The sequence below is a fragment of the Castor canadensis genome, chromosome 7 (genome assembly GCF_047511655.1).
Source record: "Castor canadensis chromosome 7, mCasCan1.hap1v2, whole genome shotgun sequence".
In the NCBI taxonomy this organism is placed as follows: domain Eukaryota; kingdom Metazoa; phylum Chordata; class Mammalia; order Rodentia; family Castoridae; genus Castor; species Castor canadensis.
In genome coordinates, this window is record NC_133392.1 from 46,591,902 (window position 1) to 46,608,029 (window position 16,128).

At 32.9% G+C, this 16,128-nt stretch overlaps 1 protein-coding gene across 7 annotated transcripts in view; it reads right to left on the reverse strand.

The window, feature by feature from the left end:
* Pcdh15 (protocadherin related 15) overlaps positions 1-16,128 on the reverse strand; it is a 1,704,270-nt gene that overhangs the window by 798,153 nt on the left and 889,989 nt on the right. For all 7 annotated transcript variants that reach the window (XM_074078885.1, XM_074078880.1, XM_074078883.1 and 4 more), the window contains one exon: positions 1,057-1,175. In XM_074078885.1, coding sequence (XP_073934986.1) covers positions 1,057-1,147 — 91 coding nt within the window. In that variant the 5' untranslated portion in view covers positions 1,148-1,175. The remainder of the gene's footprint in view (positions 1-1,056; positions 1,176-16,128) is intronic.

The window sequence follows — 16,128 nt, forward strand, 5'->3', positions numbered from 1 at the left end:
TTAGAGGACTGACTGTCCTGGGGATAAAGCTGATGATTTTATGAAAATGGTATTAGGAATCATTGTCCAAATCCCAAAAGATAGCTACCTTCACACTTCTGAAGACCAATAATGTCTTAATATGTGCACAGCTTTAAAAATTTGAATAAAGTCAAGCTAATTAATCTATCTTCAGATCAATCAGTTTAGCTAAACAAAGTGTAGAAGACATTCACATTGTACATTCACATGCTACTGCTAAGACCAACTGAGCAGCACAACAATGAGAGTGATGACATAGTTATTTGTCTGTGTTCCCTGAATCTAGAATGAATGTTGAGTAAAAACAATGAAATTTAAGAAAAAAGAATGCAGGTTTTCTTAAATAGTAAAATTTGTAAGAGGGGTACTTATATGTGTGTGTGTTTATCCTGACTTTCATTATAATTATTCAAAAACAAATTCCTTTAATATTGAAATATCTAAGACAGGTATACTTGGGTCACTGCAAACATAAGGTGTAAAAAATCTGCAGATTAATTTATTTTTCTAAAGTGACTGACATACTATTAGGAAGTGACTTAAGAATTCAATTACCCGTTCTTTCATATGTTTTAGCTTTTACAAATCAAATAGTGGGGATATAATAATACAATGCCCAATTACTTCACTAATACTGAAACCACTTATAAATTTTTCTTGTGACCCCCTGACAGATCTGACTCATTAAGAAATTGGGGTCTTTTCTATTGCCAGTTTTATTTGAGACCTTCATTTGGGCTTATTCAAGGATTATTAAATAGAATTTAATAATTTTCATAACAATAAATCATTTGCTTAGTGAAAATAAGTATTCAAACAGAGGTCTTACATTGGATTTTTCTACTATTCTGCAATCTTTATTAAGAAACAGAGGCATCTGAAGTCACTTTTGTAAGCTTATTTTAGTTAAAGTAAATTATTGAACAAAGCTACTAACCTTTAAAAATGAATGACAATTTATCATTCTTTTTTTCTGGGGTTTGTTTTGCTTTAAATTTAATAACAGAAATCCTAGCCAACTAAAAGTAGTCTTACCATCATCATATTGGCCCAAGCAGATTGCAAACAGAGAGCCAATGATGACCCCTGAAGTTAAGAATTTCCAGAGATAAAACTGTTGAAACATCTTCTGTCAAATTCCACTGGAGGTTGATCTGAAATAACAAGAGGAAGAAAGAATCATTTGACATGTTCATTAATCTGTTATAGGTAAACAATACTTTCACAGAACAGAAAAGCCTTAATGACTTCATAGTTAATTACCTATGCTATGTTATCCATTAGCAAAATAACACACTTGTTTAATGTACTGGAACCCTTTATTGACATGAATTCGCAGACAAGTAATCTCTAAGGAAAGATATCTTTTCTGTTATTTAATTTGCAAGCAAGTAGGTTGAAGGGTTAACATACTGATAATGTTAGAAGAACATCCTCTTTAAAGCTGAGACGTTGTGGGTGAATCAAATGTTAATCAGTTGAAGTTACTGAACTTAGTTTTTTATAGCATAATTCAGCTGTAAAGTAGAAGTTGCTCCACAACAATTTAAGAGGTAAATCAATAGCTAGTATCTTACATGAGAACTTCAATGAAAATTTATCTAACACAATGAAGTAGAAAGCCCATCATTAAAATTGTACAGTGATCAAAGATTATCTTAACTATGTCAAGATAAGCCACCCATTTTTACCACATCTGTCTTTTTAAGGATTTTGGTTAATTTCATTTTAATTCCTTTGTTTCCTTCTGCCCCTCTCAGTAAGTTAAAAGAAAAAAAAAACGAGAAATTAGTAACCATTATGCACACCAGAAAATCTTATTAAAAGAATGATGTACTCAGTTTCTTTGTATATTGAGAAAATTATTCACACAAATTTGCACAAAATAACCCTGATTATAAATTGCAATAGACCAGGAATCCTGTTTCTCTGATTCAGTGGTTCCAAACTCCAATGTCTATAGAGGATAGTAAACAAAGGAAAAGAAAGAATTAGCCTATAGGGATAATAGGGAGGGTAGAGGCTGTGATAAGCTGTGGAGGGCAGGGTTTGTCTGAAGAGAGCAGCTGGTGCTCAACTTCTGTCAATGGTTGTCATGTGGGAATGCAAACCAGTATTGCCAGGTCTACAGATTTTCCAGGACAAGGCAGACATCCAAATTTCCATATGATTGCACAGTTATTTAGATAATTGTGCAGTGCTCTTTATAAGACTAAATACTTCTGGCAGGTCATATGTGGTCCTCCAGTTCCTACTCCTGTCTGGTATTCCTTACACTAGACTAGATGTGGACTAGGTTCATCAAAGGACACAAAGGAACTCTTCAATTCTGTTTTACTTTGTTTTTTCCATCCATATTAATTTCTATACATAAAGTATATAGAAGTACCTGTAATTTATTTTGAAATTATACTTGTTTGTGCTCAAAATATTTTAGTCATGAAATGCACAGTTCTGATATCACAGTTTTGATATGGAATTTTTTCCTTTGTTTCCTTTTTTTTTATTCATATGTGCATACAAGGCTTGGGCCATTTCTCCCCCCTGCCTCCACCCCCTCCCTTACCACCCACTCCGCCCCCTCCCTTTCCCCCCAACCCCCTCAATACCCAGCAGAAACTATTTTGCCCTTATTTCTAATTTTGTTGTAGAGAGAGTATAAGCAATAATAGGAAGGAACAAGGGTTTTTGCTGGTTGAGATAAGGATAGCTATACAGGGCATTGACTCACATTGTTTCTTATCTAAGAAGGAAAGAGACCTTCTTTTACCTCGCCCTTCTACATTTATTTTCATAATTAATAACTGTCTCAGGCTCTGTTTTTATAACTTCTATGCACAAATAGTCTGAAGAAAAGTCAAGAGAACATAACACAAACTTTCCTATAGAAAAATAAAAAAACAAATCTGACCAATGCTAGTGGTTGTACAAAGCAGTGGAAAGGATGTGTTTTCTTTCAAAAATATAAGCTTTTAAACTTGCTAGTTATTTGACTTTGAAGAAATCATAAAATATCTGTCTTACTTTTATCATAGTTAAACTGGAAATAATATAACTTCTATCTGGTAAGATTGTTGTAACCATGAAACAACTAAACAAACATGAGTTCATGCTCAGTACAGTGTCCCCAACAGAGAGTCATCCTATACTGCTTACTACAGTTCTTTTGACTCGGCACCTGTGGACTCTTCCAAGAGCTGAAAAATATGTATTCTCAACCTGTCTTTAGGAGAGAGTTTGAGTAGCTATGATTATCATCCCCATTCTATGAAGGAAAGACCAAGCTCATAGAGGATACAGCATTGATTTATAATCTGACACATGACTGAAAAGGACATAGAGTCTATGAACCTGACACCTTTATTTATGCCATCACAGACAAGGACTGGAGAATATCCCGGAGAACTCATGGCCCAGAGCGTTTCAAGGGATATGCAAGCCCAGAAAGGCCCTCTCTGCACTGCTCATCAGCAGGGCACTTGGCTAGCATGGATGATGTTCTGAGCTGCATACTCATCTCTGCAATAAATCAATAGATAATAAATAAAAATTTAAAATGATAGGTAAATACATGAGAAAACTCTGAAAGGCAACTTGTTAAAAAAAAATTAAAGGAAAACAATACCATACCCAGGGACAAAATGGCAGTGTTGGGGGATCTTAATTTCACCAAATTGACACCCTCTTCCTACCTTTGCATTGAATATTATAGTCTCACAGAAGATGCTATTTTATTTTATTTCTGACTCAGATCAATCTGGTTTCACTTAAATGCCTTCAAGATGACAACAACCTTCTGGATAGTCATTTTAAAATTATTGAAGTGACTGCAAATATTATGCCTCCAGAAATAGAACCACTTGATCTGACATCCTGAACATTTATACTTTGGAAATCATTGCAATAAAAACTTACATTACATTTTTTTTTAGTATAGACATTACCGCCAGGAGGAGTAAGATAACTTTGAAGAATATGTTATTCTTTGTTTTTGAATAATGAGAAAGATAAGACGTTACATACTTTTTAAAAACTGTTCCATTTATATCTGCTTTAGCTCCAAATAGTTGTTTTCACTTCAAAGGGCTCAGTATTTACAGCAACACATAGAAAGCTATAACTTTAATTTCATACTCCAAAGCATAGTGAATACTCCGCTTTCTACAAAATTATATATTGACCCCAGAAGGAGGCTTTGTTTCTCCAATGAAAAGACCATGATATCATCACGGTTATGACAATAGGTTGGGGGTCCAGTTTACAATGGCATTTCTGTCATCAAATAAGAGGCAAATAATTAAGCAGAGAATAGACTGCTTAATTACTAGCTTTACTATCTCTAGAATTATAGGAAAGTGTCCTCTACAAAATGAAACCCAATATCTTAAAAAAAGACTGTAGGTAAATGAAAAATATTTTAAACAACATCTTTAATGCCATGATATGCTCTTTTTGTAAATCCCACCTTGAACATTTGGCATGTTCCTTAAGTGCAAATTTCCTCACCAGATTTCTTTAGCCAATAGAATTATACTTAGAAATCTAGAACAAGCTCAGAACTAAAAAGACATATGGTGACTTATAAATAAGTACATTGTATTTAGTTTTCTGAAAGTAACTTAATTAACATATTCAATATTCTAATATAGTTAACAGATATGGTTTTGTCATAATGATTTGGAAATATTCAAATACTGTCAAAACATTTGGAGGAAGGGAATAGTTCTCACAATTATGCTTGTAACTTTAAAAAGTAAGATGCGTGAGTTTCACATTTCACTATAATATATTTTCTTAGGATTAAACTATTTTACTAGAATTACTCAATATACAATGTACCTACTATGAATTTCACATTATTTTCACTACAAGATAAAACTTACTTTCATTTCTGCAGCATTACATATTGTCAAATATTCATTTATCCTGAAAACACTTATGGAGAGTTTACTAAATGCTACTTACTTTACTAGACAGTTTAAAATATTAATGAAAGCTGATTAATTTCTGTGTGCTGAATGGATCTCACGTTCTAACAAAATGAAAATAGAAAACAATAAACATAAGTAAATTATATCAGTCATTTAATAAGATAACAAATGACATGAAAAACTGGTTAGCATGTTCAAAAAAGTTTTACTATCAAGTTATACTTAATTATAATTTAATAAGTGAAGACTACATAAAACAACCAAAGTGTTATAACCTCATTTAAAAACCTTCTAGTGATAGCAAAAATAGATCTAGTCCAACAACTCTAGATGAGAGCACCTTTGATGGTGTCTATTGCCCTGACTACAGATTCCTATTCATTTTTTGGAAGGAGAATAAAGATCTTTTACCATCATTTACCTTTTAATATAAATCTAAGCCATCAATAAATAAACCTCTGCCCTTTATACTTTTTTCCTTCCTGCTTTCTGTTCCTAGAGTGGTTGTGGTAACATGTGACAAAAGCAGTCAAGGTCAACATCACAGCAGTCTTCTCTCAAATATGTTTTTAACAATGTTAACTTCTTTTTTTTTTTTTTTTGTCTCTGTCCACTTCCATGAGAGAATCCACTAATTTTTGTGAGATATCAAAGTCTGGACACACTGTCACTAAAGTGATAAGGAATCCCATATCAATACTGTGTCAGGCGGCAAGCTGACAAAGAGGGAACTGTATGTAGGCAGTCTGCCCTTCAGGAGACTCATGACTCAGTCAAATGTTGCTACTTCTGATCACTGACAAAATCTAGATAGAGCTATAAAAATAAAGCCTATCACTGCTCTGTATTCTTGTGAGAGATACATGCTATCCACATGCTAGAATAAAATGAACTTCATTTCAAGCAAGCTCAGCTAGCAATATGAAGCTTTCCAACGTCACCATATCTTACCACTCCAAATGTGAATTTCCCTGACTAACTGGATGAAAACTTTCCTTTTTTTGGTGAGAAGCATCATCAATGTTTTCATCACTTTAGGGAGGTTTCTATTCTTAAGCATGATGTGTTGAATCACTTTTTGTCTTTATGACATAAACTTTAGAAAAATAAAGTTTCAGAGATACTTTCAGGTATCATTTCCCTCTTTCTAGAACACTTTATTTTTTCCTGTACTCTATGTTTATGAAAAATTCATATTATATATTTAATTTTACAGACATTTTAAATTTTATATCAATGTTTTAGATGAGGAAATATATTTATATAGAACTTTATTATATATTTACACTTAAATTCACATAAAGGTATGTATTCTTATTTAAATTTATATCATACATTTTGATATCATTGCAAAGTTTATTTTTTTAAATAATGAATTTAATTCAAGTTTCTAGAATAGAAATGTTCAGCTACAGAAAATATGAGTTAAGCATAGATCATAGCCTGTTTTACACTGGTTTGGATCTTTTGTCCTTCAAAAGTTTGTGTGTTATAGTTTTGGTTCTCAGTGTGGTGGTGGGAGGTGGTGAACCTTAGCAGAAGGCCATCAGATCAGTGATGTATACTCTCGGAGAAGATTAAAGTAGTTTACATAAGATCCCTGAGCTCTCTTGACAATGAATTGTTATAAACGTCTGAGTCTGAAACTCAAATTCTAGTTTGCTGCATCCCCATGTGATCTTTTGCTCCTACATTGTCTCCTACCATGAGGCCATGAAATATATATCAGAGCTAAAGCTAGCACTTTGGGGTTGAAACTCCAGAAATGTGAGCTAAATTAACCTCTTTTATTTCTAAAATCAATCTGCTTCAGTTTTCTTTTTTAATGGTAACAAAAACAAACTAATACAGTTCTTAAGGAACACTGTGAGGTCTCATTGCTGGAGCTTAAGTTTGTTGTTACATTATACTTTGTAAAAGTACCTGGGCTAAAAACATTAAAGTGTGTGGTATTTTGATTTTTACTTAATATATTATTTCAAGTTACTTTAGTAAAAATTATTCCAAATTATAAGAAAATTGAATTTCTTTAGACTATTTTATGAGATTTCCATTTTACCTATGAAATAAAACTTTAGAACTGTCATCAAAATATTATTCTTAGATATAATTACATTACCCATAATTTCTCAGAAAAATCACAGGAAAATAGTTTAGTTTGCAAAGAGTAAGTATTGTGTAATAGAAAAAGCACATGCATTGTGTTTTCTGTTGGGGGGGTAAACTCAAAAATATAAGTCGTTTTCTTTTTTTTAAGTGTGATGCCTGTTAAATGGTACATGGTAAGAGGTTTCATCATGCCGTTTCCCCTCCCTGTTTTCCTTTTCCTTCCATCTCCCTACTAGTCCCCTTTTTGCTCTCATTTAAAACTGAGTTTTAAAGTGCAGACAATTTTAAAGGAAATTTCCTTCCAAAGAAAACTCTGTGTACTATGTTCTTTGGTAAACTGGAAATAGATTTTGACTAATATTGTTGTTTGATGAAGGTTGTATATCCTAAGAAGAATAAATAAAATAATGAAAAAACTGAGTCTTCTCTTAGGATAAATTAATTAGCAAATATTAAAGTATTAAGTCAATCAAGAGATACGGAATTTAAAAGGGTGAAAACTCCAGTGACATGGCTGGTGTGTCACTAGAACACACCACTAGAACTTACTAGTTCTAGAATGAGTAAGCCTTGTGTTACATACCTTGTTCTGTTTTTTGTTATATGTTTTGTGGTTGTTGTTTGTTTGTTTTTCCCCATAATGTTAAACTAGTAAAACTTGTGATACTTAGTGTAAAATTAAGACAATAAAATACATTTTATTTTGCTGTAATTGATAGAAGGAAACTTGAACAATGAAAAGAGAAACCATTAAGAATACTAACCTACTGTATAGCTATCCTTATCTCAACCAGCAAAAACCCTTGTTCCTTCCTATTATTGCTTATACTCTCTCTACAACAAAATTAGAAATAAGGGCAAAATAGTTTCTGTTGGGTATTGAGGGGGTGGGGGGGAAAGGGAGGGGGTGGAGTGGGTGGTAAGGGAGGGGGTGGGGGCAGGGGGGAGAAATGACCCAAGCCTTGTGTGCACATATGAATAATAAAAGAAAAAAAAAGAATATTAACCTATTTATCTACTGCAATGTGATTATGAAATTCAAATTCTGGGTAATGTACTTAAAAGATTACCTAGAGCATTAGGAAAAATTGTGCTGGCGGAGTAGCTAAAGTGGCAGAGTACCTGTCTACCAGGCATGAGGCCCTGAGTTTAAACCACAATGCTGCCAAAAGATGGAGAAAAAAATAAATGAAACAATTTTGAATAAATAACTAATTAGTTATCCATAGAATTTTTAGTATAATAAGGTGTGACTGTCACACTCTCAAGTACCCCCCCCATGAGTCAAGCCCTTGTATAAATCTCTTCCCTTAGCAAGCAGGTGTAATCTTTAACTAGATTCTATCCAATAGAATAAGGTAAAGATGGTGAGATGTCACTTTCTTTATTCAATGAATTTATGTATGAAAATGCAAAAAATGATAACTGTTGAAACTGTTCCAGGAATTAGGGCAGGGGAGATGAAGGAGAGCGGTGCAGGGGGTAAATTCAAGAATGACATATTTGAGACATTGTAAGAAACTTTGTAAATACTACAATGCATGCCCACCCAGCACAACAATTCTCCCAGGGAATTTCTGGTGGCTTCTTAGACATAGGGTGTTCTCCAGATCATAGCCCTTTGTCAGATGAGCCAAAAGGAAATGAAATTTGTCAATGATCTCTTTAAGTTTTGTAGAGGATTCTTCCCTACTCAACCTTAGAGATGAGAAGGCAGAGCAGTTTGCCTCTTGATTGCAGACTTGCAAGCTCTTGAGCAGAGGATCCAGAGAAGCAAAGGACCCAGAAAAGCTGTGCCTGGTTCCTGATCTGTGGGAACTGTGAAGTAATCAGTGTGTGTGTGTGTGTGTGTGTGTGTGTGTGTGTGTGTGCATGTGTGCATGTGTGTGCGTGTGTGTGTGTGTTTCACCCATCAAGTTTATGACAATTTGTTTTCAGTAATAAAAAGTTAATAAATGAGAAGACCTGGAGAAATTGGGTGTGTTTAATGCAGATCTGCATGCATTACAACCATGGAAAAAATCACCTAGTAAGACATGTCATTTTATTAGATATAGTTAGTGATATTAAGGAACATAACTTATAATATTTATTTTAATAATAATGTGTATTAATGTATACAAGAGTATAGATTGATTAGGAGATAGAAATTATAGTTAAAATAATTAGTTTACACCCCAACTTCAATATATACTCTAAAAATGTTACCTATAACTTTTACTTAATATAATTGAAAGGTGGTATGTTATGTACTTTGCTGAGCTGCATGTGAGTAGAGTCAATAAAACAACATCCCTCTTTCATCACCTCTTTTTATTATCACAAAGGACCTAAACAACATACCTCTAACAGGCTAACCAGGGATCATATAGTTGCACATTATTTCAATTAAAATTCATGTATTACATGATCTACATATTATTTTTTATTGTTTTTGCAGAACTTTTAGGTAAGGACTTTTTTTTGAGTTCAGTACACTGAATTCAAGCTACTTCACTTGTTACAATTTTAAAACTGCAAAATTCTGTCAAGAACTAAATTGGTACATTTGATACTGATAAAAACAATAACAATGATGAATGTTTGAGTTGTTATTAGTAAAATCATTAGTTAATAATTTTATAACTGAACGATAAATTGTTTTATTTAATTTTGCTTTGTGATTCTTTTATTTATAATAAGAAGTTAAATGTGAAACTTATACTCTATTATATTTGCAGAACTACCATCTCAAAAACAGTAACTCAAATAATAGTATGATACTAAGGGATATCTAGATAAGGCAGCATTTTAACAAATATTACCAAGATTTGTTTTTATGTGATTACTTTAAACTGCTAACCTTAATCTTAAACATATGCAATTAAGGAAGTGATCAAATTTTACCAGCAAAAGTACAAAGAGGAATAATTTAACTTAAAACTTTTTGTGAAAAAAAATCACATATGCACCCTTCATTTACACTACAAATACATCAAAGTCACTATGATCTTTTTAAAAGAGATTAGATTTTAAAATAATGCTAAGTTTTGTTTCATTATACAGAAGTTCTAGTAAGCAGATGTTACTTTCAAGACTAGAAAACAAATCATAATTCAGTTTTATATACAACATACATTAAGTCTATATTAGATGCTGAAAGACCTTAAAAACTGATATAAGATTTAAGGTGTTCAACTATGATAACTTGTAAGAAATTTTGTAAATATCAAATTTATCCTCACTACAACAATAATAAAAATAAAAAACTCACAATCCTAAAAAAAAGTTTTAAATATATTTAAGGTATCTTAAATACTTGGGTGTGTTTGTTGTAATTTACAGCATTAAACAAAAATATAATGTTAAGAATATCTATTATTTGAAAAAAATGAATGTGAATTAAATTATCTTATATAAAGATTTTATAAAGAGGAAATAATACTATTTGTTTTCAATAAATCAACACTTTATAAATTTCTTAAAATCAATAGGGCACTGTTGGAAGATTTGAAGATAATGATGAGGGGGGATAAAGGAGATCAGTGGAGGGTGTTAACTCAACTCTGATATATTTGATACATTGTTAGAACCTTTGTAACTGCCACAATGTACTCCCACCTAGCACAGCAACAGAGGAAAAAAATGATGACCATTTCAGAATTAGTAAATGGAGAATAAAATATATGCAAATAAAAATATAATGAACAATAATACAGAGTGTGGAGGAGAACAGAAGTTCCTTCAAAAGGAGTGTGGATGTGTCACTTCTAGCTACAGTGTCAAAACTGATTCATTATCCATTGACAGAAAAATGGATAAAGAAATTGTGGTACAGATATACAATGAAATATCATTCTGATATAAAGAAAAGGAAACACTGCTATTCACAGCAGTCTAAAGGACATTCTACTAAGTAAAATAAAAAAGACATAGAATGACAAATATATGATCTCATTTAGACATGGAATCTAAAATAGTTGACTCATAGTTACAGATAGTAGAATAGTGCTTGCCAGGGGGATATATACTGCCTATTTAATGAGAAAGAGTAATAAGGGGGGTGAATTTTATCAAAGTACATTATATTTATGTGTGGAAATATAATACAAATCCTTTGTGCAGTTAATATGCAGTAATAATATTTTGTCCCATTGGTGGAGAGCAGTTACTTACATTGTAATCTTTGTTACTTGAAAGGGAGAGGTAAGGAGGCCAGCCTCAGCCCTCCCACCAAAAAAACAAAAACCAGCAAGACACAATCTCAACCAATAAGGTGGGTGTGAAGTTTAACTTCTTTAACACCAGCAATGTAAAAAGCTTATCTGGGAGGACAGTAATCCAGGCAGGCTGGGACAAAACATGAGACCCCATCTAGAAAGTAGCTAAATGAAAAAGTGTAGAGCACCTGCTTAGAAAGCATGTAACCTAGTACCACCAATGGATAAACAAAACTTTACCTTACTAAAGTGATATAAACATTAAGTGATATAGATATTCAAATGATCATTTAATATTTTTTACACTTTTAAAATGACTTATTATACATGTCCTTTGGGGTTGGTGATTAGTTAAAGATATTTTCCAAAACTTTGAAATGGAGAAACTATTAATTTGCTAATACACTGTGGAAAGAGGAATTGTAAGTACAAGAGACAATTAGTACTGCAAGTTTTATTGGTGGAGTGTTTATAGTTTTCTACATACAATAACTACAAACAGTAATGATTTGACTTTCTTTTTTCTTGATTTTTTTTCTCTGTCTTGATGTACGAGCTAGGACCTTCAGTACTGTGTTGAATAAAAGTGGTGAAAGTGGCAATCTATATCTTGTTCCAAATCTTAAAAATGTTTCCACAGTCCATATGTTGTTATCTGTTGGTCTATCAAAATATGATTTCTACTAAGTCAGGATATGTTCCTTCTGTACCTTTTTTTTTCAGTTTTTAACATGAAACAATGTTGAAATTATCTAACATACTGTCTGCGTCTATTGAGATGATCAAATGGTTTTGGTCCATTATTGTGCTGTTATGGTATATCATGTTCATTGATTTGGATATGTCCAACCATCTTTGCATTCCTGGGATGAATCTCATTTGATTATGTTGAATTGTATTTTCAAATCCATTTGGACTTGGTTTGCTACAACTTTGTTGAAGATATTTTGTGCATGCTCATCATGATCATGGGCCTAGAGGGTTTTTTTTAATTAATTTTTATTAGGATATATTTATTATATGGGGGGAATTGATAATGAAAATTCCAATCAGATTTATATTGTACATTATTTACATTGTCCCATTGTATCTTCCCCTCAACCCCTTCTCACCCCTTTAAAGCAATTGCAAGGTTTCTTAGTTCTGTTTCCTATTAGTATATGAACTCCATCTACCATATACCATCACCTTAATCTCCTTCCTTTACCCTCCCCCTACCCACAAGTATACACACACACACACACACACACACACACACACACCCCATACCTATTCTGCACTTCTGGTTTTTGTTATTTATATTTAAATTGGCGTTCAAAGGGTCAAAGGAGTGTCTCATTGTATGCCCATTGTTGGTGTGCTTTACTTTGGTCCATTCAACCCCTTCCATTACTCTCCCTCACCCCTTTCCCTTCCACTCCCCCATTTTTCAACAGCTTTCAATACACATCCTTGTATCCTCTACCTTCACATCTTGTTATGCAATATAATTCATGTTGTATCGTTCTCTTTTCCTTTCGCTCTTTCCCCAAAGTTCCATAGAGTAGTTCCAATGTTAGAAGAGTGTTCTACGTCTGAGTTTATATATCATTGTGCTTATTTTTGTGTATTTGTTTATCATTGGATCTATCTTCCACATATGAGAGAAAACATGTAGCTTTTGGGTTTCTGATCCTGGCTTACTTCAATTAATATTATGTCCTCCAATTTTATCCATTTACCTTCAATCTACATGCCATTATTCCTTATGTTTTACAAAAACTCCATTGTGTATACCTATCACAATTTCTTGATTCATTCATCAGTTGTAGGGCACCTGGGTTATTTCCAAAGCTTGGCTATTATGAATAGTGCTGTGATGAACATTAGTGTGCAGGTGTTTCTTCTGTATCATGTCGTACATTCCTTTGGGTAGATGCTCAGGAGTGGTATCACTGGATTGTATGTCAGTTCTATCGCTAGTTGTCTGGGGACTTTCCATACTTCTTTCCTTAGTGGTTGTACTAATTTGTATTTCCACCAGCAGTGTATAAAGGTTCCTGTTTGCCACATCCTTGCCAGCACTTGTTGTTGTTATTACACTTGATTATGATAACTGGCCTATAGTTTTTGTTGCTGACCTCATAGAATGAGTTAGAAAGAATTTCCTCCTCTAATTTCTTGGAATGATTTATAAGTATTGGTATCACCTTTAAGTGTTTGGATAGAACTCAGCAGTGCAGCTATTTTTCTTGTGAAAAACATTTTAATACTGATTAAATCTCAGTTTTGACTTATTTTTTAAATCAACATATACTATCATGCACAGCATGATGTTTTGAAGTATATATACGTTATAGAATGACAATATCTGTGCAATTATTATGTGTGATTCCTCACATAACCATGATTTTGGTGGTGAGAACATTTTATACCTTCAAACTATAGAAGGTTAATTTATTAAATTTGTTTTAGTTATTTCTGCCCAGGAATTCCCTCCTTCTTCATATTTCAGTAGGAGAGTCTCTTCTTCATGTACAACTTGACTAACAATACTCCTCTCCCTCTCTCAAACATACACAGGTTGGATTCATTTATTATAATCTCTCCCAGCTTTTTTCTTTTGTTCAGAAACAAAGTTCCAGTTTGCAATTACATTTTTGTCAGTGTGGCTCATTTGTGATTTTCTTTTCTTTATTTATTTATTTTTTGATCCTTTCTTTTTAAAATTTTTTTTTCTTTTATGTTATCATTTTTATATTTACTCACAAGTATATAGTTCTCCCTCTTGATCTCCGATTTTGTTGAAGAGAAAGCATAAGAGATAATAAGAAAGACATAGTGTTTTAGCTAGTTTGAGCTAAAGATACCTATACAGAGAGATTCCTAGCATTGTTTCCATGCACTTGTGTATTGCAACCCACATTAGTTTATCTCTGCCAGACCTCTTCATTTCTTCCTGGTCCCTTTCCCATAGTGGCCTCTGACAGTTTAAGATTACTTTATTCACTCCTCTACAGTGAGCACATCAACCACATTCAAGTTTTAGGTTTCCTTCCCTTTCCCTACTCCTCCCGTGTGTGCTCTCCCTTTAGTGTGTAACCTATGTGCAACAATATTACTGCATTTGTTTTAGGTCTATACTCCACATTTGAGGGAGAACATGTGATTTGGCTTCTGAGCCTGGCTAACTTCGCTTAAGATGGTGTGCTCCAGTTCCATCTATTTACTTGCGAATGACAAAATTTCATTCTTCTTTGTGGCTGAGTAAAATTCTGTTGTGTGTAAATACCACATTTTCTTGATCCATTCTTCAATAGTGGGGCATCTTGGCTGTTTCCATAGCTTAACTATTGTAAATAGTGTTGCAATAAACATGGGTGTGCAAGTGCTTTGTAATAACCTGAGTACCATTCCTTTGGGTATATCCCTAGGAGTGGTATTACTGGATCATATGGGAGATCTATGTTTAGTTTTTTAAGAAGCCTCCATGTTGTTTTCCCAGTTGGTTTGTACTAGCTTACATTCCCACCAGCAGTGTATTGTGGTTTTTGTTGTTGTTGTTTGATTGCTTAGTTTAGCTTTGTTTTGTTTTGAGATTCTGGGGTTTGAACTCAGACCTTGCACTTGCTAGGTAGGCACTCTACAATTTGAGCCACATCTCCATACCTTTAAAATATAGGTTATTTTTTAGACAGCTTCACGAATTATTTTCTGAGGCCACCATTGGATGTAGATTCTCCTACCTAACCCTCCTACTTAGTTGGGATTACAGGCATATGTCTACATGGATAGCTTATTTTTTGAAATGGGGTATCAGTAACATTTTTTTTTGTCCAGGCTAGCTTCCAACCATGATCCTCCCTTCTTCTGCCTCCTGAGTAGCTTAGACCATGGGCTTGAGTCACTGTACTTGGCCTTTCTGTGTTTTGCCTTGTGTACCTGAGAAGAAGAATCATTAATCCCCAAGCCTTTGTCCAGTTTTATATCATGAAGCCCCATGGAGTACTTGGCCCGGATTGTCATTTTACCCACGTGTCTAGAATGATTACATTTTGAAACCAAGTTTGCCATGTTCATGTAGTAACTTACTATTTACACTAATTAAAACTAATTCATTCCATTCACATCTGTGTATATCTATGGAATTTTAACTTATTGATTATTCCTGCAACATTTGCTGATAGACATAAGCAGGTAATGGATAAACTTGAAATACATTGCATTACCTCAGAGATGTTTATAATGCATTGTTCAACAAAGGACTACATAAATTTTGGAAATCCTCAGAGAGAATAAAAAGTTGCTTGTATGTAAATATGTATTTATTATACCATATTATACCTTATTAATTTAAAATTGACAAGCTTATATGAAATATATGCTTTAAAAGATAAGAATGAAATATAATTGTCAAACAAGTGCTAAATCTTAACTTCAAATTAAAATTTATGGTTTATGTATAATAGAAGCTATTAGGCCATTTTTGTTTCTGGATTAATTAAGTCTTAAATTTCCTTCTTATGTCAGTACATTAATATTAGCAAGCTCTCTATAAGCTAAAATAATTTTAATATGTAGTTTTATAGAAAAAATCATTAAAATATGTTCATATAGCCACAAAATATTATTTTAATATTTTTGCTGAAGTGGTAAAAATAATAGAAAGAAAAGCCTATCTTTAAGAATTTTCAGAAAACAAAAATGAACACTGGAACAAATCATATGCAAAAACATGAAGTATAGGTTAGCACTCTTGTCAAATTAAGAAATAATCACTTTTAAAAAGTGATGCTGAAGTTCAAAGGTTCAACTTTTTAATTACTACTCATAAAGTATGCAGCCTAAATTTCAAATGATGAAAAGCCCACTATTTTCATGATTCAGCA